Source organism: Protomyctophum bolini (assembly GCF_963924005.1).
Source record: "Protomyctophum bolini genome assembly, chromosome: 19".
NCBI classification, from domain to species: Eukaryota; Metazoa; Chordata; class Actinopteri; order Myctophiformes; family Myctophidae; genus Protomyctophum; species Protomyctophum bolini.
This window is the reverse complement of record NC_137880.1, coordinates 17,185,182-17,212,996: the sequence shown is the minus strand read 5'-3', so window position 1 is coordinate 17,212,996 and position 27,815 is coordinate 17,185,182. Positions and strand designations below refer to the sequence as shown.

The 27,815-nt window shown below is 41.8% G+C and overlaps 2 protein-coding genes across 5 annotated transcripts; both read left to right on the top strand.

Moving 5' to 3' along the window:
- The first annotated feature begins 1,437 nt into the window (after positions 1–1,437).
- dse (dermatan sulfate epimerase) lies at positions 1,438–23,831 on the top strand. 4 transcript variants are annotated; one of them, XM_080790948.1, is made up of 8 exons: positions 1,438–1,624; positions 1,888–1,966; positions 3,548–3,800; positions 4,365–4,618; positions 9,165–9,418; positions 15,783–16,022; positions 18,484–18,691; positions 19,292–23,831. In XM_080790948.1, the coding sequence occupies exons 3-8, from the start codon at positions 3,597–3,599 to the stop codon at positions 21,042–21,044; spliced, it is 2,913 nt and encodes a 970-aa protein (XP_080647074.1). In that variant the 5' UTR covers positions 1,438–1,624; positions 1,888–1,966; positions 3,548–3,596; the 3' UTR covers positions 21,045–23,831. The 4 variants fall into 4 exon arrangements, with proteins under 4 accessions (XP_080647074.1, XP_080647076.1, XP_080647075.1 ...); XM_080790950.1 differs by lacking the exon at positions 1,888–1,966 and having other exon boundaries at positions 4,374–4,618; XM_080790949.1 differs by lacking the exon at positions 1,888–1,966 and having other exon boundaries at positions 4,368–4,618.
- Positions 23,832–24,760: 929 nt separating this feature from the next.
- On the top strand, positions 24,761–27,071 carry ndufaf4 (NADH:ubiquinone oxidoreductase complex assembly factor 4). The gene is made up of 3 exons (XM_080790204.1): positions 24,761–24,945; positions 25,081–25,175; positions 26,090–27,071. Exons 1-3 carry the CDS (start codon positions 24,798–24,800, stop codon positions 26,399–26,401), a joined length of 555 nt encoding a protein of 184 aa, XP_080646330.1. The 5' UTR covers positions 24,761–24,797; the 3' UTR covers positions 26,402–27,071.
- The last annotated feature ends 744 nt before the right edge of the window (positions 27,072–27,815 follow it).

The window sequence follows — 27,815 nt, the reverse complement described above, 5'->3', positions numbered from 1 at the left end:
ATGTACCTTAGAGACCTAACCAGTTGACCCCATTTAAAATTTAAATACACGTCCATTTGTGCTGCACAGGTTTCTCGTTTGACGTTCATAAGTGTAAGGATACTCTACAAAACATTTTGTCGAAAATGTGCACAGTATTTCCATCATTTGTTTTATCCCCTCAAGATGTAACCGCAACCCAACTCATTACAAGAAACTTCTCTTCCCTGTGCAAATGGTATTTGTCAGTATTTGTAAACGAGTATTATTACACTGTTGTGTGTTATCAGGGGTTTTCTCTTTCTCTCACGATCTCTCTCTCTCTCTCTCTCTCTCTTTGTTTTTATTTTGTATTTTCTTACATTTTATTTCACCATATGTGTTTTTAGTGACTTGAATATGGTGTTCAAGATCGAATTGTTTCCAGTGTCAATTTTGTGGAAAGTGTTATTTCAGGTCATTGTCGCTGAAGAATGCCACAATTACTGTTCTGTGTTGGCTGTCATAAAAACACAAAACTATCCCACCAGTTTGGGAAAACTATTGATAGTAATGGTTTGATGAAGACTATGCTTGATGTTCTGTATTATTTTTGATGCAAAGTTGCAATGTGCTCTTTTGAGTGACTTATACAAATGGACTAGGCCTACTACTCATGCTTCATAATGCTGTACCAGTTTGAGGTATGTTTTAACTGACTTGTGAATGGTTATTTAGTTGGTGTGCATAGACGAGTTGCGCCAGAGGAGCCATGTCGTATAAGTTAATAAGTCATTTGACATTAAGCAGAAGATAATTTAGATGAGAGGATGGCTCTGAAGTCATGGTTATTCAAAATGAATGATTACTTTACTTTTCTCATCTGATCTGGAAACGTACATGCACATTTGCCTTATGTTCAATTCATTAGTGGTCTTAAGTTATTGAAAACACAGGGAAAGTTGAATTACGTGTTCCTAGTGTTGAAGTACTGTCAATGAAATAAAATGTTCTATGATTTTTGTTACACAGTTGATCCTCTGCAATTACTGATCTCTTTTCTTCACCCATATCACCTGCTGTGAACTAGGCTACAGCATTGATCTGGTTACTTTTGACAAATATGCTGTAAAGTTTAAAGGTAATGCATGCAGCCTTCGAGGCAGTACGTGGTTCTCAAAGTGGGGTCCAAGCAGAGACTCCCAGGGTTCCTGGTTCCATGAGGGGTTTTTATATTTACCCTTTCATACAAGTCTGTAACTCTCAATATACGGGTTAATTTGGTTAATTGGTTCCATACTGTCAGAGTTAAGTGGCGTCCTTGAAACGTAAAAGTTTGAGAACCACTGACTGCTCACTGGTCACTGCTTTTAGAAGGAGTAGGCCTACCTGGGAAGCTTGTGGGAGGGCAGCCACTTAATTTATTAGGTCTCCTTTAAGCCACTTTCCCCTTCTGCCCCTCCTCATTCGCCAGCATGACGCTCACTCCACACTCGCATTCTTTTCCTGCGCACTGAAACTTCGTTTCGCTCCTTCAAAAAAGAAAGACGTTTTTCAATATATTATATATTTCCGATATAAGTTGCAAAAGTTACTTTTGTGGATCGCAGAAATGACTCGTCGTGTGACGACTGGAATACCAATTCGTGACTGCCGGTTTTGACAGGTAAAGCAAACGGATATATGTTTTACTCCTTCATTGCGTTACGCCTTTCGTGATAGACAAGAACAAGGCTGCTTTTGTGCATGTATTCAGCTGATCGATAGTCGGTAATTGGCAAAAAAGTGAAGAGAACAAACGGTGTTTTCACACAGGTTTTAAACGTCTAGCGACAGCTGACTGCGTAATGTGTTGGTCTAAAAATAAATTAGAAAAGAAAGTCCTACACAGCTTTTATTAAAAAATAATTCAAAAAAGTCTGACCCAAGATTCGGTGCCACCGTGCCAAGCGCGAGCGATGGGCAGACAGGACTCGGGCACCCGCAGCGCAGCACAACAGTACAGTAGGTGTGTGTGTGTGTGTGTGTGTGTGTGTGTGTGTGCTCGCTTGTGTGCCATATGTTATGTGGGTAGTAGTACGTGGTACCAATAAAACCGTTTGGTGGTTGACATGGAAAACGCTATTTAGGTCAGCCCACTGCTCACTACGAGACCGTTTTCACAGTTAAAATGCTAGGCTTACAGTAAGTGTTTTAATATTATACCCCACTGTATTATACCCATCCGTGGTCGAAAATGAGGCCTGTGTCTGCAGTGTGGATCATACTGTCATTCTGGGGGGCTTGCAGGAGCTCCCCAGAAGTGCAGCTGATCTAAATGATCTACTAGGCTACTCCTGTATTTGTTTGTAGCCTATCTATTTTTGTTGATTTAGTGAACACAAGGGCAATAGGTTGTCTTCGTGACTACGTTATTCAACGGAAAGTATAGCCTATGAACCATCCCACTCTCAGAAGAGTTATGGGCTCAGTGTGTGAAAAATGGGGGAAGCCTATCATGGGCTGCTGGGCTGCTGCTGCTGCTACTACAGTCTCTGCTGGCCAGTGACATACATGAGCTCTGTACTTTTCCTGACCAGCTCTTTCTGGCCAAAGGTCCACTATCCTCCTGTGCACCACAGTGCCCTCAGGCAGGAATGTCTCGCCTCAGAAGGTCAAATGTCAGCATCAAGTCAACTTGTGGTCTGAAAGTAATAGATGATTTCCTGAGATGAGATTGCTCTTGTTTATCCGGTATTAATAAAAAGTTACACAATAAACCCAGGACAGCTCATGCCATAAAAATGGACTTCAGTCTAGACAACTTTTAAATCACTACCAAATGGTTTTCCACCACGCAATTGCCAAGAACTCCACTAAGGTCATGGAATTTACTCTTGTGTTCGGAGTGGTGATGAAGGTTAGCTCTTGTCTTTCTGCAAAGCACAGCATTTTCTTTTAAAGACTGTCTCCAATAACTTAGCAGACCAGACTAATGTTACTTTAGTAATGGGCCATTTATTACCTCCACAGTGCTGAGGACAACAATATATGTCTGGCCATCTGGGTGTGCAAGGCAAGACAGTCTGTTTGGTCAAAAACTGAGCAGTTGTAATGTAGTATCATAGTTGCCAAGAGTTGTGTTTATATGTATTTGGACATTTAGCTGATGCCATAGAATATATATTATAGGCTACAGAAAGATAGTACATGAAGAGAGATAAGCAGAATGTACATTTGGCTAAGCACACACTCCTTGGTAACAATAGAAAATGTAATGTGATGAAGATTTATAATATAAATCATTCAAAGCTGTATAAGTCAGTCCGCTGGCAGAGCTGCAGTACAGTACAAGATGCTGCCTGAGTGCCTGGCCTGCTATATTGGAGACTTTTCTGTGATTTGTCTGGTATAAGTTCTCATGTTTGTGCTGCTCAGTGCTCAGTAAACTGTCTGGAACTGTAGGGGTAAAGTCAGAAATGATCAGGACTACAGCTGTATCTAATTATTCTAGGAATGCGGCTCTTTGTAACAAAAACGCTGTGGAGAATATGGGCCGGCTTACTCAAATCCCCCCCCCTCCCTCCCCCCTCCATCCCTCCTCCTCCAGCTGAGCTGCTTTTGGGCGATGCCACGGTCCCCTCCCTTCTGATGTTACTATGAGGACCCACACCCGCGGGGCTCCCACGGTGTTCTTCATAACGCTGCTGTGGCCCCTGCTGCTGCCGCGGGGGGCGGCGGCAGCGACGGCGGCGGTGGGGGGGGAGGAGGAGGAGGTGGACCCCAGCGGGGGCATCCCCTTCATGGGAGGGAACTACGACGGCCAACACCCCATGCTGTACTTCGGCCCGGCGGACGTGGAGGTAAGGACTGTCACCGTTGCACATTTTATTATTGTCACACAAATGACTGCAATTTAACGGTTTCATTGTGCTTTTGGCATTGGAAATTGGAACATTATGAATAGAAATTAGATGTCTGTTTGGCTTTTAGGCTTCAGATAACAGATCAGAATCAGAATCAACTTTATTGTCAACACATCACAGTTTTCCAAGTAAAAAAGTGGGTGAAATTAGTTTTTGTGCATAGCTCCCATCATGTGATTTTTTCCAAGAAATACAAGACAAAGAAAGAAAGGAAGAAAACAGAGAGGGGGGGTACAGATAAATATACAAAGAAATTACTGCCATTTTTATAATTGCGAATATAGCTGATCTACAAGCTGACACGTTGTAAGCTTGTAGATAAGCTATTTCCGCTATTTTCTTTTTAAAGTTGTAAGCTTGTAGATCTGTTATTTTTTAAATGTATGAAATTGTTTCAACATGGACACGATTATGACAAAATAATTGCGATTATCGAAAATTAGATAGAAACTACAGTAGATGATCATTCTGTAATAACTGTGACAACCCCCCTACGTGGAGGAGCTGCAGGCGGCGGCGGCCGGGACGCACCGGGACATGGCCCGGAGGATCCGTGAGGCCGGCGAGACCATGCTGGAGCGCCCCGAGGAGTACCTGCCCCCCTGGAGCCCCGCCGAGTTCAGCGCCCGCTGGAACGAGGTGTACGGCAACAACCTGGGGGTGCTGTCCATGTTTTGCCTGCTGTATCCGCACCGCGCCGGGGCGCTGGACCTCGCCCGGGACTACATGGAGAGGATGGCGGCTCAGCCTAGTTGGTACATTTTCAAAATTGTCTTTTATTTTCAACTAGCCTTGGAGACCGCAGGCGTTTAGTTTTTCACAAGAAAACTAAAAGTGGGAGTGAACTATGTATGTATATGCATAGGCGTCAGCTTGCAAACTTCCTTTATATCCGCTCATCTTTAATATTAAGCATCCTTTCCAAGAAGTGTATTTTTTAGTTGATGTATTTTCCATATTATCACTCTCAGGTGTGGAAAAATGGCCATATGTTTTTCTCATCACAATGAATATTAGAAATCGTAATGAGGCATAAAGATGGAACTCTCTGATATCAGCAGCCCTCCTACGCACATGTTCATCCACTGGCTATCCAATGTCGATCCCTCCTCCTAGCCAATCGCTGTGTCTTTCAATGCATTATCATTTTTCTGTGTGGCTGCTGCAGCACAAGAGTGGAGGGGAGGGGCAGGGGTAGCTCATTGTGGTCCTGTGGTCCAGGAAATATGTATAACAGCTGTTCAAATTCATTCCTGAACATGACCCTGTTAAAAGGAAATGAAATGTTCAGATGTGAGCTGGAGTGGCTCACGGCTCTGTGATGGCGCCCATCTGGGGTTTGCGACCACAGTTTATCTGACCAGGGAGGGATCCCAGAGGACTCTGGCGGCTAATGTCATTATATTAGCATTTTACGTTTTCGGTGTTAAGCTGTGCGACTGCTTAGAGAGCAGTGATTATCAAACGTTTTCATTTCAAGGCGGCCCCCAGTTTGATATGGATTAAGTTACATATCTCAAGCTACACAGTCAAATCTGGTGTTCATTTAAAGGTATAGAGCGTCGCAGTTTTGGGCCAAACAAAGAATTAGAAAGTAGAAAAAAACAGCAGGTTACAACTTACAACACTTTTTTTGTTGTTTTTCTTCTTTGTAATTATTTGTTTGGTCCAAAATATGGTGTGGTGTGTGTTGTCATGATTTGTCACGACTCGAGTTGGCTTCGTACGACGCTTAAAAGTTTATATACTTTTTGAAATGTCGAAATGTTAAAGCACTATATTCTGATAGTATGCATTGCTATAGTGTTTGTTCAAGAACAGGGGTCCTCCCAGTCCAGAAAACCTGTGGGTACTCTCGGGAGAGATCAGTAGTACCCATTTATCAGCTTAAATTGTATATGGTTCCAGTTAAATTTGTTGTGTCATCACTTCCAATTACATTTGTGTATCCTCTATCCTGCATGAGTTCTCTGTCCTGATTGGATAAAAAATAACTGAACAAACAATACTATCATATAGTTTATTTAACACTTATTTTAACTAAGGAATATCACTTACCTTACCGTACTACCTTTAACTCAGAGACTGTACACAATAAGGGTGCATTTGGTGACATTTGTAATGTACAGTCTCTGAGTTACAGACCCTATTAAGTTTCCATGTGTTTCCTAACTATCAATCATTTAGCCGGGGGCCCCTGGAACCCCCCAAGGACCCCCGGGGGTCCTTTCATGTGTCTTAGAACACATGAGAAAGTGGTTCAGCATCTCGCTCTGGAGGACTGTCTGACAGTGATGAATGCTGGTGTGTTCACATTTGGCAGCTTTCGGGTCGAACCTGTGAACCTTTCGTTACAGGACAGTGTAGCGGAAGCTAGCGGTTATGCCAGGACGCCAGTCAACTGTCCGAATCTGACAAAAGATATAAGTGTGAGAAACGTCCAGCAACTCTTCAGAGGACTGATAGAACTACAACCCCCTCTTAAACAGCCAAAATAGAATATCACAAGCATGAAACACAGCTTTGATCTCTTGCTGCGGGGCCTGTAGTTAAGTCACGGGACTGTCTACACTAGAAATCTAAGATCGAGACTCTAGATGCAGAATAACACATACGTGTGTGTGTGTGTGTGTGTGTGTGTGTGTGTGTGTGTGTGTGTGTGTGTGTGTGTGTGTGTGTGTGTGTGTGTGTGTGTGTGTGTGTGTGTGTGTGTGTGTGTGTGTGTTTGTGTTTGTGCGTGCGTGCGTGCGTGTGAGAGACTTGGTATTGTTTTCCCAAGAACCACTATGGTCATCGTCTTCTGAAAGTGCTCTGTCTCATTTCCTTTATAGTGAGATCTAAAAGAGAACAACAATGACACAAGCAAACATTAAAAACCATGGAAAAACAAGTATAGCATATCTCACAATGCCCAGCTTTGATCTCTTGCAGCAGGGCCAGAAGTTATGTCACATACCATGCAAGTGTCTAAACTAGAAATCTAAGATCAAGACTCGTCTTAGTTAAAAGCTATCATGTTTGCACTGTGTCTAGAGAGTGCAGTGCTCGCACAGATTCAAGATTTCTATTGGTGCATCTCATACACGAGTAAAATTATATGGTTTTGGTTCCTCGTTCCACATTGTAGCAGCAATAGCAATAACAAAGAGATACTTTTACAACATGAATCCTAGCCTCCCTATTCTAGGAATTTGTCGAAAATAGGTGGACATTCGGCCAAGTGGCTAAGAATCAGATCACAGGATCACATTCCTTTGTCCATCCTGACTTTGTCTGTTACAGCCTTAAAGGCATACACATTCTCATGCTAAAGAAATCATGCTTGAGGGGGTCACTGACACACAGCTATTAAAAGCTGCAGCTAATTTCTGAGAGTTTTACTCCACCAACTCTGTTTTACTCCCCAGTTCTGCAACCTTCACCCTTTTAAGAGGGATTTCTTTCCCAAAGGATTATTTCTATGGGTTTACATAGCCTACTGTAGACACCATGGTATTAGCACCATTTACAAGACCATTTTTTCCACAATATCAACGTCTGCCCCACAGCTGAGGAATGAGAAGCCACTGAGCATGTGTTTTCACGTCTTAAAGAACACGCTGTGACTTCTCTCCTTCACCACACTTTTATTATGGTCACTGAACCTTGCACGGTTCCTCCATAGTGGCTCCAGGACTCAGGCTGCTGTGGTATCCCTGACCTTAAATTATGTCTCCGACAACTTGTAGAGGGTAACCATATTCCGACGGGGGAAAACTCCAGTTTGTGGCATTCTAGGTCCCCAGTTCATTTTTTTACACAGTTCCTGTGTAAACACACAGAAGTGAGATTGTGTGTGCTTTGGCATAATTCATGATACACTGCTGCTGTGACGTGGAATTTCACCTCAGACTTGCTTTTCCAGTGCATACGAGATTAATGTAGCAACCAACGTCTGGCATCTAAGGTGGTGTGACGTGTTTTGGGTGGATATGGGAAAATGTAAGGATTCTTTTTATCCTCTTTGATAATTATATATTCCTGTTTAAAGGAAATGCGCCTAATTTCAAATGAACCACCCAGCTTGTTGACATATGGAAATGACACGTTGGCTACATCAAGGAGCGTATCTTTATTGGTGCTGTTAAATGCAAAGGAAGGAAGGTGGCAGTTAGCAGGGAAAGTTTGGAATTGAGACTGTAAATGTAATTATAGTTAACATACTTAATCTCAATTAGAATTGTGCATTTTTTGTCACTCAAAACATACATGGGGAAAGCCTCCATATATTGTGCCCATGTCTCATGACATAAGTCTCATGACATCACTATGACATCATCAGGGATGATAGTAAATCAGGGATCATATCATAATATAATTTAGTAGTGATAAAATAACTGTCAGTGATAAACGTATTAATATCATTAATAGCAACATCAATTGAATTGAAGTTGGCTGAAGTCTGCATGTAAAGTAGTCTACATATTTGAGCTTAATTAGTATTTACATCATAACTCACAAGGCATTAACAGGAGAAAGCACAGAGTCTACATATGTATGTGTAAGCACAGTTTGCACATTAGGCTGCACCTTGATTTGTATTTGTGTACAACAAAACGTGATGTAGTGCGGGGAATAACAGTTAGAGGTGAGATGAGACGTAAAGGCCAGGGTACTTATGGCTATTTAAACACAGCCTTTAGATGCCTCATCATCACATCTGAAGTTAATTTCTGTATAATTACCTTCAAAGCCTTCAACAAACACCGTTTATTGCTTTACAACAGTTTGCACTTGCATACAAGGAAGTCAGCATTCTTACATGCCGCATTTTGCACCAGCTACAATTTTGTATGGCTCTTTAAACAGCAGGACTTGGTGTAGATTTAATAAATGCATGGTTTAAATGCTGCTTAGTTAGCATCTGTGTTTTTGTACCAAAGGGAACAGACATGTTAAAGCGTTATGGCCAGACCACACCAACTAGTCGCAACACCTTGCAACAAAACTATTTTAAGGCCAGTCCACACCAATGCAACTCCCCATTGGTGTGGACTGGACTTTAGGTTTATCAGCAGTAGTTTTTCGTGACGTGATATTGTCCAGCATGTTACGGGCAAATTGTTGAATAGCTTTATTTTGTTCTGCTGTTCCTGTGCTGATTATTACTTCTTACTTAATGTTACTCATGTCTGTTTTATATTTAATATTCATACCACATTAATTTGAGATATCAGTTTAATTCTACAATCTTGGTTATCATAATTAAATTGAATTAAATCTTCGTTTTGAATTGATCCAACTGCCCTCCTTCTCTTTCAGGTTGGTCAAAGACGCTCCCTGGGATGAAGTTCCCTTGGCACATTCTTTAGTTGGGTTCGCGACGGCCTATGACTTCCTGTACGAGTACCTTAACAAGGGTCAACAGGAACGCTTCCTCCAGGTGATTGGCAACGCATCGCGCCTCATGTACGAGAAGTCCTACGTACGTGGCTGGGGGTTCCAGTACCTGCATAATCACCAGCCCACCAACTGTGTGGCTCTCTTGACTGGCAGCCTGGTGTACATGACTCAAGGTGGGTGCTAGCGCCGTGCAATGACAATTAAGTGAACAAAATAATTTAATAAGCACTTGTTCTTCTTTTGTTACCTGCTCCTCTTTTTAACCATATGAACCCTAGTGTCCATATTCTGAGCATGTCATTATTACCAGTAAGACGCGCAAACGCGGGAAGCGAACGCAGCTCGTACATATTTGGGTTTTTTTAAGATTTATTTTTAAGTTATTTATTTTTAAGTTAAGTTAAGTTATTTTTAAGTTAAGTTTTTAACTTAGCCATAACCATATAAGGAGTCCCCAAAGCAGCTATACGTCCATATACGTCCAAATATGGAGTGTGTTGCATCAATGACAAACAAATCACTCAGCTCCATATATGGGCACAAAGGGGGGACGGACACACAGACATGATCTGCTAGGTCTCATAGTAAGTGCACACTGGTGTTCGCAATCACTGCGTTCGCAATGACATGCCTATTGGCAAAAATTTGGTGAAAATAGGTGAACATTCTGAAAAAATAAAAGGCTTCATAGAAGGCTGTGTAATTGATAGAAAATAAGTATTTCTTGGGGTGAACTACTCCTTTAAGTGGTTAACACTTGTGTCAGAGAGCTGTCTCAGACAATGTTGTTGATCACAATCTCTGCTTCCTTGCATTTTCAGTGAATGGTTAAGTCCTACGTACAGTATATCTCAGAATGAAAGATGGTTATGCAACTCTTAAGCCTTTAGTCTTACGGGACTTATTAACGATTTAGGTTCAGTCTGCCTGTGGTTATCTCCCATGGCTTTTGGTCTACCTTATATTGATCCTTGGTAATTGTTTATCCAGCTGAGACGCATGATTTTAAAGCATTTATTTATTTTCTTATTTTTTTGTCTGTGTCTATTTTTAACTCCAGCATTTCCTTTTTGAGAGGCGTCGGACTGCAATACTGCAGGCGCCAATGATTATTTCCTGTTTATTCGAAATACCGTAGCTCCTTTTCTTTTTTCTTTCTTTTTTTAACATCAGTATCCTGATGGAAATAGTTTGTGTGAGGGGTGGGAGAACAGGCCATGTGGAGGTGATCGCCAGCACAGCTTGGTTTGTTTACTGGTGGGATTTAGCTTTGAGTACAAAAGACCCAGGTTGACGTGAGCTGAAGGACAGCTGGCCTTTGGGGGATCGCTGTGCTATGCTTTGTGGAGGGTTGAGGACAGAGGAACAACGTGAAGGTTCCAGACTGGACTGCACACTCAGGGAGAGTTATGGCTCACCCTCTTTTTTTCCCTTGGTTCATTTCAACTTGTTTGTCTCTCAAGCCAAGGGAAAAACTGAGTTTGTTCCAGACCATTAATGTCTTGGTTACCTGGAAAAGGGACATTGTTGTGTGGCCAGTTCTTGCCAGGTTCTATTTGTTGGAAATGCATGCTTTTTTTTTTTCATGCCGGAATGATCGTTTTATGGTGAACGGGAGTGACAAATAGCTTCTTCAAAGATTTTGGGACTTATTCACAAGTGCTACAAAACATTACTTAGTTTAGCAACAATAGTTATGCATCTCTTAGGCATGTCTAAGCACATGAATGTCCCTGTTCAGGGCATGTCATGATGATATTGTAGGTGAACATTCTGCTAAAATAGGCGAACATTTGGTGAAATAAATAGCAACGCAACACATGGTGATAATTGGTACATTCAGGGAAAAAAGAGGAGACCAAGTATAGACCTCAAGGGGACCCCCGGTTAATGAAATATATATAGTGTTTAAATGGTTAACACTGTTGGAGGTTTAACTGCAAGTCACTCGCCTGCACTATTATCATTAGTTTCTCTAGCCAGGGTATGACATTACGCATAAATGTTATTCTACTGAGACGTGAATAGATGGACGTTTGCCACATAAAGCTCAAATATAGAATAAACAGTGGCTTCATTTCAGAACTGTAGCTTCTTCAGCAGTTATCTTTCACCGTAGACATTTATGACTGGGTAACATAGTAGACTTTTATTCATTAGGGTTATGTTTATGCACAGGGCAATTTGATATTCATGCAATTCCACAGCATATAATCGAAGAACAGGGAGACCACATCCAACTACCACAGTTGTGCTGGTTATATTGTATTAACATACTCTACCATACAGACTAAATGTGATGTATTACAGCTTTAAGTGGTTATTATGAGGCACGCGTTACTGTACATACTGTATCATGTAGCAAAGTGTGACTATATGGCTTCAGTTCATGGAAATCCCCACAAGGAAGGAGACTAGGAGAGAGAGGATCAGATAACTAGATAAGCTTAAAAGGATAATTGCATTCCAGATGCAGGTGGTGGCTGCGTATGTGGTGGCTGCTTTAATTGGACATAGCTGTGTGCAGTAGAGCCTAACCGTAATATCACTATTGGCAATTAATGCAGCCGTTGTGTCTACATTTTAACCAATCGTTTTTTTATTGACCGTTATTTATTCAGGGAAGACTATTGAAAGCAAGCTCCCTTTTTAAGGACACCCAAAAAGTAATCATTTTACTCTGTGTCCAGAAATAAAGTATTGATCAGTGCGTGTGGCCATCTTCTTGTCTCTTGAAGACTAATATTCTACGTACCACACAGGGCCTTATTAATAAATAAAAACACAATGCTGCTCTCTATGAATGGCGAGAGAAGGCCAGCCCAGTTTTTCATATAAAATGCAGTGATATTGAGTGTGAAAGCCGTCACCGGTACGGAAACTGTGGTAGACTGCTTCAATATGGAAAGTGAAGTATGACTCTCAATCTGGCATCCCCATTTTGGGCTGTCATCGCAGACATTCTCTAAAGTTTTACATAACTTTCAAAAACAGCTGATCTCCAAGCTCAACCTATTAGCCAATTAGCCTATTAGCCAAGCTCAAGACAACGCATCACAAATTGTGATGCGTTGTCTTGAGCTTGGCTAATTTTTGGAATAGGTCAAAATTGGTCAAATTCAGTCCAGTTTTATTCATTTGTCAAATGGAATTTCGTATAAAATCTTTTGAAACATATACGTATTTCCATATATATATATATATATATATATATATATATATATATAAAATTATCTTTACAAAATATAAAAAAACATGGGTAATCGGTCCAAATGGCATTGGACCCAGAAATCTGGCTTCAGTCAGGCTCTCGTCGAGACAGTAATTGGACATAACTGTGTGCCGTTCACCCCTGAGTTCATCTGTCGTTGACCCTGACTCCTTGCGCTGTCACATCAGCCCATTGACCACCCACACTGAAAAAATAACCATAAAAAAATAACAAACAGGACTAGCCTGTTTATTATTATTATGATTCACTTGACAGAGACTTGAGATGTTATTAAGCCCTTTATTGTAAACCATATTTTTGTATTGACCGGTAAGTCCACTCCTTTTTCCCACCAAATCACTTTGCATGGTTCGCAGATATACACGTTGCATCATGAGTCATGACATGACACTTTGTGAGCTTGTAGATCTCTCATTTTTACTGAATGTTCACCTATTATCAAATGTCCATAATAGGGACGCTAGGGTTCAAGTGGTTAAGTGATATAGAGATTGTTTTTGTGTAAGTGATTCATCGTAACCTTTATTTCATTGATGGAGCACAAGGAATATTATTCTTAACTATGTTGTTAACTGCAGCATGTGTGTAAGGTGCATATTAAGTAGACATTTTGCAAGCTGTTATGCGTTTCTGTGATCACAGAGAGTTTTGATGATAGTTTTCTCATTCTGTAATTAGGGTGTAAATTGTCAGTAAGCAAAATAGATTTGGTTGCAGCTTGAAAAACATGATTCATATAGAAGGAAGATTTGTCTTTGCTGCTTAAGTTACCATATATTTTACTTCCAATAATTGTAGCCTACTGCAGTTACAGAAATGAAGGTGCTGTAATTTCAAGCCTTAATAACATAAGCAGATAATCATACGGCGGTGTCATGTGGCAAAAATAGCCAATGTACAAGCTAACAAAGTGGCGTATCGCATTTGTGCTTGTAGATCTTCTATTTAAAAAAGATTGCAACACTATATTCTGCAAGTTAGTTGGTAAAGCTTATACATTTATGGAGGGAAAATGCTTAGCGTGTTTACTACAGTAAGCTTGCTCTACAAACGAGCTAGTCTAGTGGTCGACAAATCTTGGTAGGCTATGTCTCATTTTGATCCGTGACCAAACTTGAGACAGAAGGCAAAAGAGGAGAGGAGCTTTAGTGGAAAACACAAAATCCTCCTGACCTTTCACATTCCTCTGGACTACCGGGGGTAGAGCAGTGTTCTGAGGAGTCATTTGGAAGGCCTCAGTACCTTTACGCTCAAAGTGCTGACTGCTAATGTGTGCTGATGGGAGTTCAGGGTCTCCAAAAGGCGGCACCCTGGATAAGCAGCATGGGAGAAGGTTCTTAGAAGGCCTGCCTCAGTGTGACAGCAGTATTATCCCCTCTGTTAGTCATTAGGGAAACTAGCCACATCATTAGGCCTGTGGAGAGAACAGAGGAAATTAGAGCTGAGACCGTACTGTTAATGTAGCATACGTGACGCAGGGTGTCTGGTATGCCGTTTTCCGTTTAGTGTGGGCGACGTATATCCGTGTGCTCATTACAAAGTGGTTACTTGGTATGTTGGTGATTGAGGGAAGTCAGTGGATCAAACAGCATCAGCTGAGCTGAGCCAGTTAGGTAAATACTAACATGTAAGCAGATTCCTAGAGCATCTGTGATGGCTGAGAGGGGTGTTCACAGATGTACACTAGTAGTAGTATAATAACACTCTAATATTATTTTAAAACTTTTTCTTTTTAACTCAAACTTCTGAGACATAGAAAGTCACTCATTTTAGACATATAAAGTTGAAATTGCTAGACAAATATCATACTTCTGAGATATAAAGAAATCGTGACAAACAACTCGGACCAGAAGCAGGGATAAAACATATTCCCACCGGTGCCCAGACCCCCCCCCCCCCCCCCCATCCATCTCAGCAAATGCAACCCTCCTTATTGTACTAGTACTTACAGGCTTATCTCTTATAAATAAAGAGGAAATGACCAGAAAAGTCTGTGCGACTGTATTTCTTTTCAGTGAGGAACTGCAGTGCGAGTGCCACAAGCGTGCCACACAAGCGCTGTTTGTGTAAAATGCTGCTCTTTGTATGCCAGCGGTTCTTGTTTGACGCTAGTAAATACCTGCTCTGTGTCGGGCACTGGGAGTCCCAGAGCGCAAACCAAACACTGGTGCAGACCACTACACAGTAAAATCCTAAAAGAAAAGTGTTAATTGAACTCTGAGAGTGTAAAAGAATTGATGCAAGACAATGAGTTAACCAGTTAGGCCCTTTTTTACAGTATACTTTAATTTACAAGCTTGTCATTGTGCTATTTTTAGGGGCATTTTTAAGTCTTGATTGACAAAGAGAGTAGGGGAATGACAGCCAGCCCGGAATCGATAAAGATTGCAAGCTTTTGCCCAAAATCCCCAAATAGGGATATCAGATTGAAAGTGGTTAAATTAACACTGACAATTTGACTGTTTACAGTGGCCGTGTTCAGATGCATGATGGGAGGGTACCGGTGCCACCATTGATGGCACCAGGATTCCTCAATGAAGTGTGGCTGGAGTGTTTATGTGGCGGTCACTTGTTCTCATAGTAAACTGTGTGTGTGTGTGTGATCCAGTGAAAAACAGAGAGAGAGAGTCAGGGCAGAGGGAGAGAAGGACACACACTGCATAGTACTATACACTACAGCAGTCATCACACTTTCCATCAGCTAGGGCTACATAGCACATGGAAAGGAGTTGTTCAAAGTTTTTTCCTTACAGTAGCTAACAAAAAATAGTTGTTTGTTGCTATTTTGGTTAACCAGGTAGAACTTTTGAGACTCTTTTGTCCAGGAAACAGACATCAATGAAACTCAAAAGTTACACACAAACAACACTGTACCAAAAACACACTAATACACATTTTCACACAAAACCGAGATCTTACTAATCCTCTTTGCCATCAGGGGCCTTATAAATACCTAGATTAGTAAGGATTTGCTCACACCGTAACTCCAAGTGAAAGAGACCTTGCATTGCATTACTTCCTCTCAAACCTCTTGAAAGATTGTACTTATCGTGCTGCAATACTAGGGGCCTCAGTCTGTGTATTGTGTTACTGTATGACATTCATTTTAACCCTGTGTCATTCTAGCCATATTTTATACTTTGGCTATTAAAAAAATGTGAAATTGTGTTAATTTTAAGTCAGGGTGGTGATCCCTAGTTTGAGATGGGAGTCGGCTACCAAATACATATCATCTTGGGGGGGGGGGGGGGGACTGTTTGTAGAATGGCCCTCAGGTCTAAATGGGTGTGTGTCTTGTGTTCCAGGCTACCTGCAGGAGGCCTACCTGTGGACCAAGCAAGTGCTCGCCATCATGGAGAAGTCCATGGTTCTGCTGCAGGACGTGACGGACGGCTCGCTGTACGAGGGCGTGGCGTACGGGACATACACCACGCGCTCCCTATTCCAGTACATGTTCCTGGCTCAACGCCACTTCTCCATTGGCCACTTTGACCACCCCTGGCTCCTCAAGCACTTCGCCTTCCTCTACAGGACCATCCTGCCAGGTACCAAAAAAAAGATCACACTCGTGTGAAGGTGCGCCTGGTAATGTTTGTATAAAGTGCTCTAAACAAACATTACAGGCAAAAAGTGCTCTATACAAACATTTTAAAAAGCCATAGACTTGGCTGCCACATGACATAAATTCCGAAAACCAGGCGTTGGAGAGGCTAGCTGCCCCTCCAAAACTAATGGAATCATGGGATTAGTGTGGTTCCAATATGCATCTAGGACAGTGATTCTCAACATTTTGTCATTTCAAGGAATCCCAGTTTGATAGGCATTAAGCTACGGACCCCTATTTGATATGATTTTTTCCCCCCGTACATACCTGCGTGTGTGTGTGCGTGCTTGCATGTGTGTCTTTGTGCCTTGAGCTTGTGTCTTGAGCGTACATGCATGCACTCATGCACACACACACGCGCACGCGCACGCACGCCAGCACGCACGCACGCACACACACAGAACTCACTCATAGATGGCTAGCCTCCTGCAGAACCATGTTGTGAAAATAAATAGAACCACCTCATCTACTATGGCCAGATACTCTTATTTCCACGTCAAGAAATTATGAAATGAGTTTGACAGATCTGTTGTGAAATATAAAATGTCACAGAGTTATACATTTTTGATCGAAAGAGATATATTTTTGGCAGACAAATATAACCAGAGTCAACAATCTGTGAGAAAGTGTTGACTTAGCTATGAATGGCTGTGAAGAGAATTTAGAGCACACCGCTACATGCCAAAGTTAACCATTGGCCGAGTTAGATTGGGCGTGAAAATCACCTTAGCGCACCCTATTAAGAGAGTAAATTATCCTGCTGCTTGCCCTGACATGGGGCATGCATGCGTGCAGTCATTACATTTCTTGGATGCCATTCAAAGATTGCACTGGGAGACCCAGTGGTGGTCTCTGCCATTTGTCTCCGGGCTGGCTGTCCTGTCCTGGGGAACCTGCCCGAAGGTCAGGGGGAGGCCAAGGGCAGAGGGGGTGTAGTGGAGGGTGTGTGTGTGTATGTGTGTGTGTGTGTGTGTGTGTGTGTGTGTGTGTGTGTGTGTGTGTGTGTGTGTGTGTGTGTGTGTGTATAAACACAGCACTGTAAAAATAGACTGGTTTGATCACAATGACACGCATGTCAATTCACTACAAAATATTCCAAATACCCCAGATATTGTGTTCATCAATGAAATTAGAAAAACTGTCACTATATTTGAAATAGGCTGCCCATTTGATTTGTATATGGACACTTGTTTTACATCCAAACTTATGAAATATCAGCTTCTGGTGGAACGTATTATGGCCTTGGGATATAACTGTCAACTTATTGTCCTTGTATTTGGAAGTCTGGGCCATGTCCATAAACTTGTGCTCAGGGGTTTGCAATTGGGTGGATTGCTAAAAACAAATGCAAAAAAGCTGGCTAAATACTGTTCTGTCTCAGCTACTATGGGCAGTCTGTCTGTCTGGAGAAGGCGTTGTTTCATTTATCCCTAGGTGGCTTAAAAACCCCAAAACAAACATCCTGTCTAGTAGTATCAAGTATATAGTATGTCAACAATGTGCTATATATATATATATATATATATATTTTTTTTATATATACTTTCTCTTCTTTTCCCTCTGTGTGTTAAGCGCATGTGCAGCAGCTTGGTTGGACCATGTAATGTATAACCTTATTCTGACCAGTGTTTGGGTCTATTCTGTATACGCCTCTTGTGCAGATCCAAATAAAAGAATTCAAATGTGTGTGCACTGCATAGAGTTCAGAACATTGGAAAATGGTTTCATAACTGTATTCAAAAAATTCCAGACTCCCAGAGATAATACTTTATTGCAAAGAGGAAGCAATATGCCAATTTTAGCAATTAGCATTTAATCCATTGTCTAGAGTCTAGACAATGGATTAAATGCTAATTGCTAAAAATGTCTATGAAGAAATGAGAGTAGTGTAGACTCTAGACACTACTCTCATTTCTTCATAGACATTTTCACATTTCTTCATAGATTTTGTAAGAATTTAATTGTCTAGTCCTCATAGTCCATGCCAGGCCATAGTAGATTATTAGAAAGTGCATGGTATACTTGGGAGTGGGACCCTGACGATGGCTTGTAGCCAAAACGCTTTGGTCCATTTTTTATGATCTTTGCCATGCCATACAAATAAAGGCTTTTCAAACATTAAGTAAGTAAGACATTATCAGGTCTTACTGGGTTATTGTCATTCTACACAGAAAGTGACTTTTCTTCTGTATTAGTATTACATGTTCAGAGTTTTTCATCACATTTGATCTTCTCAGCTTAAATACCAATGTGAGCTGTCAAGTAATGTTTACCTGACATTCGACATAACAATGTCAAGTATTACTCCAACAAACCCTTATGAATAGTCGCTATTGACGTTCCTCTCTCTCGCTGTGTTTAAAGTGTAAAATAATCTACATGGACCTCTAACCTCTCACCAGGGTTCCAGAGGACCGTAGCCATCGCTGATTCCAACTACAACTGGTTCTATGGACCAGAGAGTCAGCTGGTCTTCCTGGACCGCTATGTGATGAGGAACGGAAGTGGGAACTGGCTAGCGGACCTCATCCACCAGAACAGGGTGACAGAGGGGCCGGGGCAGGCGGGGAAAGGCCAGAGGTGGTGTACACTCCACACGGAGTTCATATGGTAAGGAAGCCCCCCAAAATAAGCATATTTAAAGGAGAATTCCGGGGTAGCCGTTTTTTTCTTACCGTAATATGACGATAATATATCCGTTAACCACTGGTAGAGGCAAAAATATTAAAGATAAAGTGCTCTGAGCAGGGAGGAGGCCCCTAACGTTTGCTAGCCTTAGACGGAAGCCCATTTGGGACAAAACTCTGTGGACTTATAACCGATGTCATCATGGATGACAGATTTAAGATGAGATAGATAATAATTGTCACGTTATCTAATTAAGTGGGGGTTTTTTCTCTCCCCACCAGTGGTTAATAGATATATTATCGTCATATTACTGTAAGAAAGCGGATACCCCGGAAATTCTCCTGTAAACTGGGGACCCCCCCACCCTGACAAGCACATGAAATGTAGGAGTTGAGGCATTACATTGAGTTTGAGTTTTGATAAATATTGTGAAAATAGCAGATCTACAAGCTCACCGTTGTGAGCTTGAGCTCATCAATGGGCAAGTCAAAGATGATAAGACAATCACGTGCGTGCGTGCGTGTGTGTGTGTGGTTTATTTAAAGTGAAATGATGAACTCACCCCATCACTATCGTCCGTAGGTATGACCCAGGCCTGATCCCAAAGCCTCCCCCAGATTTTGGAACATCTCGACTGCACCACTTTGAAGACTGGGGAGTGGTCACCTATGGGAGTGCTTTACCCGCCGACACCAACCACTCCTTCCTCTCCTTCAAGTCGGGGAAGCTCGGAGGACGCGCCATTTTCGACATCGTTCATCGGAACAAGTATAAAGACTGGATCAAAGGGTGGAGAAACTTCAACGCGGGACACGAGCACCCGGACCAGAACACTTTCACTTTTGCACCCAACGGCGTGCCTTTCATCACGGAGGCGCTCTATGGACCCAAATACACTTTCTTGAACAATGGCGTGATGTTTGGCCCGGCTGCCTCTGGAAGCTGCTTCAGGCCTTGGGCCGGCCAGGTCACGGAGGCCTGTGATTCCAAGTGGCTCAAGTACAAAGTGGGCCTGGCGGCCGACACCCAGGGCCGGGTGGAGGCTGCCATGGAGAGACAGGGGATGGTGTTCGTGCGAGGCGAGGGACAGTCCGCCTACAGTCCCGACCTGAAGATTAAGAGCTTTCAGAGGAACCTTTTGCTACTCCACCCCCAGCTGCTGCTGCTGGTCGACCACATACAGCTGGACGAGGACAGTCCCACCAGGGCCATGAGTGCTTTTTTTCACAACACAGAGTTGCCGTTCCAGGACACCAAGGTGGACGGCGTACACGGGGCGTTCGTCTTACACGGTAAAGACCCTTATAAAATGTTCTGGATGGACGACACAGGCTTCAGTGACAAAGGAGTGCTGGGGTACTGGAACTACCCTCGCGGGTACCCGTACAACGGCTCCAACTACGTGAATGTGACCATGCCACTAAGATTCCCTCACACCAGGGCGGCATACATCTTTTTCGGGCCAGGGGTGGACGTGCAGAGCTTCAGCCTACGTGGCGACAACCAGAGAGTGGACATTTACCTGGCCACCAAGGACCACACCTACACCATCTACCTGCTGACTGGCGAGGTCACCAGCAAGCCTCTGTTCGCCATGGTCCTGGTGGACCAGAAGAAGGTTGTGTTCGAGAAATCCGGGGCCGCAGCGGCGGACGGATCCCCCGAGGAGGTGGAGGAATACGTCAACGTGGTGGAGGACAACCTCGGGCACGCCAAGCCCGTCTTCCAGCAGATGGAGAGACACATCCTGGGCCGCGTGCTCAACTCGGCCAGCTTCCGCAAGACCGCGGAACGCTTGCTTCAGTTCTCGGACAAGCGGAAGACGGAGGAAATCATTGAGAAGATGTTCACCATGTCGAAGAAGCAGGGCAGGGGCAAAGGCGGCAAGAAGGTGAACCTCGGGGAGAAGCTCTCGGAGAGCATGCCTGACATTTTTGCACAGATAGAGGCGAGCGAGAAGAAGGAGAGGCAGAGGACTACGAAGCGCGTTTACGACGAGAACCCGGAGGAGGCGGGAGATGGAGACTCCCGGGCTTTTTTGGATTACGCCGACGGCCGCAAAAACAGAAAGGGGGGTTTCGTCAAGGGCCGCAAATTCAAGGAGGTCCACATGGTAGCCACCGCTGGGAGCGAGGGCCCGTCAAGCACCGCCTCCTACATTAGACTGTTCCTCATCCTGAACATAGCCACGTTCTTCCTGCTACTGGCTGTGTTGCTGACACGCTTCCAGAGGGCACGGAGCCTCCACACCCAAAGGTGTTTCTATGGCGTCCTCCTCATTGACAGTTTCATCTTACTGTACCTCTATTCATCCTGCTCTCACACACAGTGCTGATGTTGTGCGACAGTGTGTAACTAACGAGGGGATCATCCGTTGACAATATCATTCACTGACCATATTCACATGGCAGCTATTTGTCTCTTATGTCACACTTGGTTACGATTTACAATTTAGACGTTTAGCAGGCGCTCTTATCTGGCGCGACTCACAGCTCTGAGCATTGTTTTCATCTCTCCAGTTATTTAGTCAACAGGAAACACATTTTCAGGTCAGGATAGCAATTTTATCCAATCAGGAGAATGAATACCGCCAAAGAGTGGAAAATGGCCGGCTGTGTGAATATGGTCAATCATGGATGAAAAGAACCATACACCTCAGTCTGAGCCAAAATCTACCTATTAAAATGTGTGTCCAGGAAAAAAGAAAATATTGATTCCAAATAGGAATTGATGAATGGCCTATAAGAAACCAGACCACCTCTGATGTAATAAGCTTCTGTGGAGCTGTAGAATTTGCGTGTGTGAAGTGTGTCCTGTACGTGTACAGTGTTGAGGTGTCCTGCCTTAATGTCAAACGATCTTACGGTTAGCCACTAAAATGCCTCTGTTGTCTCCATCCGTCTGTACTTGAGATGTCTATATAGTTCTTAGGAGTAAAGTAGAAATGTATATACATATACTGTATATATATATATGAAAGCAAAATATATTTTTGTGGTTGTGCTTTTTTTTAAACATTTTTTTAATTAAAATGAATACATATATGTGCATCATCATTTTGCTAGTCTCATGTAGCCATACGATCAAATATCTCTGCCTATTGTACTGATACATATGATCTGCTGACATGCTCCTGTATAAATTCAATGTAGGCCTGAGACCCAAGATCTTATATAATATTGAAAACCACTGGATTAGAACCACAATGATAATGTTCACTGATAGAATGGCCCTGCAACACACTTGCCCCACATTAGCACAATGCTACCATCTGCTGGCTACATATGCTCAAAACAGCCAAAGCGAATGTGAAATAATAAAACAATAAAAAAGTATGTACAATTAAAAGGGAATAAATAAATATGTAAACAGAGATAAGTCATATTGTAACTTTGTGAAAACTGATAGAAATAGTTATGTTAGGCCTACGTGCAAACAAGCCAGAGCAACAATTTGATCAAATACTGATATGGTGACATACCGGTATCTCCTGTATGAATTCAATGTAGTACTAGTGGCTGAAACAGGGTGGAAAGAATCCTCAGAATTAAGAAATGACTGCATTGCATACAGAACTGTTGCAAAGACTTCAGGGCATTCCTTCATATTCGATGACGTGATTGGTTTCCAAAGCAGCAGGTGTAGGTTTCTTAGCTGACTTTCTCGATCATGATTTGATTGGCTGAGCACAGAATTGAGCTGATTTGATTGGCTGAGCAAAGTACGTATTGAGGATAAAATTGAAGACACCAATTGTGATTGGCCGGAATGTAATGATGTATCATGATAAGAACTCCCCTCACTTCACACGAGTGTAATTTATTTTATTTTATTTATATGTTTATTTGACAGGGACAATACAAAAAACAATGTAGCAAGTTATAAAATCTTGAAATCGGCATTGTATATGGGGTTTATAGCTTCTTCTTTCGTTTAACGTCAGAGGTCCTGGTCCAACTCGGTGTCGTGGAGCCACGCCCGCATCTCTGGTCCCAGGTCAAAGAGGCTGGTTTCCGAGGGTGGTCTGTATAAGGGGCAGGTGTTGATGATATGGTCCGGTTTATAGCTGAGGATAATTTGCGACCCCAATCCCTGTGTAGGCCTTTCTATACAATAATATCAATTACCAAAAGCACATGTATGAAGCTCTAATCTATAAACAAGTACAAAAGCAATAACATTCCCAAATTACAGTCATGAAAGCAGTGATGTTAATGTTTTAAAACGGGCCTAACATATTAGTGTTCACAGCTTTGGTTTGATTTCAACCAGAATTTAACCTTTCCATTAAATATTTTGAGATCTTTTATTTATTTTTGAATCTTTTGTATTGAATTTAGATATCACCAGACATAGTATTGTAGACGGAGATCTCCAATTGTCTGTCTACATGAGACTATCATTGTGTTAATGGATGTGTGAACTAAGAATAGAGAACCTGCCATGGAATATTTGGAGTACTTATCAGTGATTATGATGGAAACACCATCATTGACCATTCGTTCCATTTGTAGCCACTCTTGAAACAGTTTGTGATAAGATGGTATCTTTACACAGGCAAATCCTCACCATTACTTTAACTCTGAGACTGTACAAAATAAAGTTATTTGTATATTTATGCAGTCTCAAGATTACAAATGGATAATAAATTACTGTGTAGCCTAGGTGGCCATATTTACCTCAGATAAAATATAGCCCATGAAGGTATACCTGTAGGCTTATGTTTCTCAAGCACTGCTCAGTAGTCATTCACTAGTCATCATAAGTGTATTTTGTATTGCTCTTTGTTTTTCTTCTGCCAATATTTAGTCCTCAGTGTGAATTTTACTCTGAGCGTGTAACATTTGGCTAAAATGTTTTGTACATTTAACTCCTCATTCATTCACACTCGCATCAATATTTTGAATGTAAGCTAATTATAATAGATCAATAATTTTGACAGGTGGCATACTGTATGATTCATAGTACAAACATGAAAAATAAATAAGCAAGATTACCTTCCAAGTCATAATGCAATAAACAGAGAACATAAATCCTGATTGTGGCACAATATTTTGAACCTGGTAGAACTTTGGCCAACAAATCAACACAACATTCCAGAATAAACTCATTTTTTACAGCATGTTGGTGTTGTTTTCTTTCTTTCTTTTAGCTTCTTCTTCTTCTTCTTCTTCTTCACCACCATTCATATTGTAACAATTGCAATTCAGGAATGGTAAATTGGTTCTCAGAGTGGGGTCCAGGGGATCCTCCTTGGGGTCGCAAATGGAGAGTGTCTAAATTATGGCTGGAATAAGTAAGAAATTAAGAATAATATAATTTCATATTTTGGTGGCAAACCTGACACAAGCCAGTGCCTGAGACCCAAGATCTTATAATTAACTGTAGAAAACTGATTCTCAAAGTGAGGTCCAGAGACTCCAGACGTCCAGTGAATGACCCTCAGGGTTCATTGAGTAGTTTCTAAATGGAACCTTACAAGGTCTGTGAGAGTTATGGGGGTCCTTGAAATAACAAATAATACAATAAAAGTTTGAGAACTGGATTAGAACCACAATGATAGAATGTGGCTGATAGAATGGCCCTGCCTCATACTTGCCCCACATTAGCAAAATGCTGCCATCTGCTGGCTACATATGCTCAAATTTCAGGTTATATTGGTGTGAGAAAATAGCCAAAGCAAACGTGAAATAAAAACCAATTTAAAAAAAGTATGTAAGGAAACAGACAAACAGATTTATAATTACATTATTTTAACAACATTTAAAGTATTTTTCATGGTCCTTCAAAACTGTATTAAAAGGTTTTAACCGAAAAATCCACTCCAGTATGCCATGCCAGCTGTTTTTCTCTCTGGTTCTAAGTTTCTTCAGATGCAATGGAAAAACACCTTATTTTGCAGATGGCACTTTCACTTTGCCTGTCAATCATCGCCCTGCGATCTGCACATGATTATAAGTCCTCCAAACGCAAGGCGTCGCTGTAGGATAAAAGTTTGGCTCCGTGTGGACCTCTATGGTCTGGACCCTCTCGCCTGCCGTATGCATTTGTACATACAACCTTTATTGTTCGTGCAGTTTGGCGTAAGATGTCAAATATGGGAGCACGCGTATCGCGGGTGTTTAGGAATTTTAATCTCGAAAACCGGGTACACCGTGAAATATCCAAGCAGAAGCCAGAACCAGCACCACGACACCATGTCAACATTCCACCCGAGGTTGAGAGCAGTCCTGAAGGTGAGTGTCTGGTCATGTGCATGGGGTCAGCTCGGGTTATTATTCCCATCCACATTCAGCGTTCAAGTTCATCATGTCAGAGTCAGACTCGTGTGAAACATTCAACATTTTGTCAAACATGGTGTTTTCTTGCAGTTCTGGGGGTAACTGATACAATCCACCAAAAGAACGCCCCTCTTCTGTCGCTCCTGCAGTCTGTGTACGTGGAGTCGAAAGATCCAGAAACAGAGGTCAGATTGGGTTGGTTGATGTGGTGTGTGTGTGTGTGTGGCCTTGCTTATAATGCCTTGCTTATAATGGTAATCATCTACTCTTTTACAATCAATAGTTTGATCTGTATATTAAACAATGTTACATCACCACTTTTTGTTTCATAAATTCCACCATAGACAACATGTTACTTTCTGTCTTTCTGTACTTTACTTTCTGTCAATACATTCTGAGCAGGTGATAATTTTAATTTTTTTAATTTTTGGATTTTCAATAACGTCCTGTTGCCATGTGCAATTTAAAAACGGGTCATACGCAGTATGCAGGACGGATACTGTTGAGTGATCTTCAACGAGTGCTTCCAAACTCTTAGAAAGATTATCACTTGCATGGAATTTATTGACAAAGTATCATCTATTTTTATGAGACAAAAACTTTGCAGATACAAAGAGCATAATACAAGCTTTCTGTCGTACAGCTGCAATGTTGGTGAGTTTTACGTTGTATAACGTTACAGTCAGATCAGACTTTTCTGTTTGGGTGAATGCATGAATGGGCTGTCAGCCTGTCAGGGTTGGTACTGCAACTCTAGATGTGGGATATTATCAATGGAATCTAGTTGTGTTTTGAAACTGTAGACCGTGGCTGTGGCTGCAGGCTGGTAGAGATGAGGAAAATCACTATAGAATAAACTCTCTATGTAGCTATGATTGTATGCTATAGGTGGCTGCGTTACTACTTGCCTATCGGGCCATGGCTCTTTAGTCGATTGGTAACGTATGCAGCTTACTGATACGAGGTTCCGGGTTCGCCTCCAGGCCAGCGCTAGCTCCTGGCCGGTGGACCGTGGACGTGCTTCCAGGTGGGGGGGGGGACTGTATCGGGCCATTATTACTTATTGCACTTTTTAATAGTCACCACTGTTTCTTCACAGTCACCAAAGCAACTAACGAAGAGCAGAAAGAATGAAGAGCGCAGAGCACTGAAGTACAGCTTACCCGGGGACCCTTACGGCTTTGTTGACATTACAGACGTTCCTAAAGGCAAACTGTCCATTGTGGAGGCTCTCAAAGCCCTTGCAAGTCACAAGCGGGAGCCACAAACATGGACCCCTGAAAAGATTGCACAGGAGTATTCCCTTACCATGAAAGACACAAAAGCCCTTCTGAAGTTCTTCATCCCCTTTGAAGTAAAAATCCTCCCACCAAAGACGGAAAAAGTGAAGCAGTTAAAGGGTTTGGGTTAAGCCTGATTTATACTCCGTCATATGGCGGTGTCTTATGCCGAAAATGGCCAATCTTACTGTACAAGCTTGCAACACATTGCACATTTGGGACGTTGTGAGCTTGTAGATTGAGTGTGACACAGCCGTACGATGGAGCATACATTGAGCAATAGGACATCTTCATCAGTCAAATTGTTATGATTTATTTATTATGTAAATAGTTTGACTCTAGGGCTCATGCTTACTATGATTTTACATATAAGCCAAGTTGCTCTGGATAAATTCCTAAATGGAAAATTGTATTTGATGAAACTATATTACACCAGTTCCAGTTTGCTCTGACCAATGCTATTGTCCTAAACATTTGGTCTTCTTTTACCATGGTATATCTTGTTTGTTCGTTATGTGATATCCATGATAAAAGAAGACCACATTGGATGTAATTGATATCTAGTTACGTTTTGTGTTATCATTCTAGTCAAGATATTCTATAACTGAATACATGGATTCATTTACAGGTCCCCCAAAAATGCACAGTGAATAGTATTGAGCTCTATGTTGTTTGCTAAGCTGCCCCGACACACTGCATCTACGTAGGTGTGGTGACTTTTAAGATTGTAACAATTGTCTTATGGCATTTGCCTCAATTTGCTGCATATACGCACACAATAAACTTTTATTTTGGCCATAATTTCCCCACATAATTTCAGGTGGTTCACCATGTCTGTTTTTCAGCATGAGATTAGTTAAAATGAAATGCAACTGCTTTAAGTGCTTTTGTCTTTAATGTGTAGGTCCTCATGTTGTGGAGACTGTATTGTTATTGCTGCAATATAAACTCAGTCTCAGACAGTAATGTTGGATACTTGAATTAGCCAAGGCTGCCAACAGGGAGTTGAGGCATTACATTTTGGCTTCACAGATAAATGTTGTGAAAATGGCAGATAAGCTATTTAAAAATATGTTGCCTCTTTTATCACCGGTATTTGACAATATGGCCTATTTACCAGTTTTTATATAGTAAGTTTGTTGATTTTTTTAATGCATTCATCTTTTTCTTTTTTAAGTAGCCTATTAAACATGTCTAAAACGTTCTTAAATTGTCACTTCACAGTTCACTGTGATCTGCTTCTGGGGAGTTACAAAAATGTAAAAATCTGAGAACCAGTTCTGTAACGGTATGCATATTAAGATACCGATAAAACCTATAACCTATTGTACGTTAGATTTTAGATTTTTCTTCCTCCCGCACGTGCGCAAAAACCCAAACCCCTTTCATTCGACTTAAACCCACTCCCCTTATTACACATTTGGTCATTTCTATTGGAGTACGTAAAGGGGCGTATCTGAAGAGCCGTTCCTGTCCAAACTATTGGCTGGTGGAGGTGTCAGTTTCCATGGACACAACCAAAGAGACATTGTAGTTTGTAAGTGT

Excerpts from the sequence above, each read along its gene's own strand:
- dse (XM_080790947.1), top strand. The coding sequence starts at position 3,597 with ATGAGGACCCACACCCGCGGGGCTCCCACGGTGTTCTTCATAACGCTG. Across the intron at positions 3,801-4,364 it reads TCGGCCCGGCGGACGTGGAG|GAGCTGCAGGCGGCGGCGGC; the intron begins GTAAGGACTGTC and ends CCCTACGTGGAG. Across the intron at positions 4,619-9,164 it reads ATGGCGGCTCAGCCTAGTTG|GTTGGTCAAAGACGCTCCCT; the intron begins GTACATTTTCAA and ends CTTCTCTTTCAG.
- ndufaf4 (XM_080790204.1), top strand. The coding sequence starts at position 24,798 with ATGTCAAATATGGGAGCACGCGTATCGCGGGTGTTTAGGAATTTTAAT. Across the intron at positions 24,946-25,080 it reads GGTTGAGAGCAGTCCTGAAG|TTCTGGGGGTAACTGATACA; the intron begins GTGAGTGTCTGG and ends GTTTTCTTGCAG. Across the intron at positions 25,176-26,089 it reads CGAAAGATCCAGAAACAGAG|TCACCAAAGCAACTAACGAA; the intron begins GTCAGATTGGGT and ends GTTTCTTCACAG.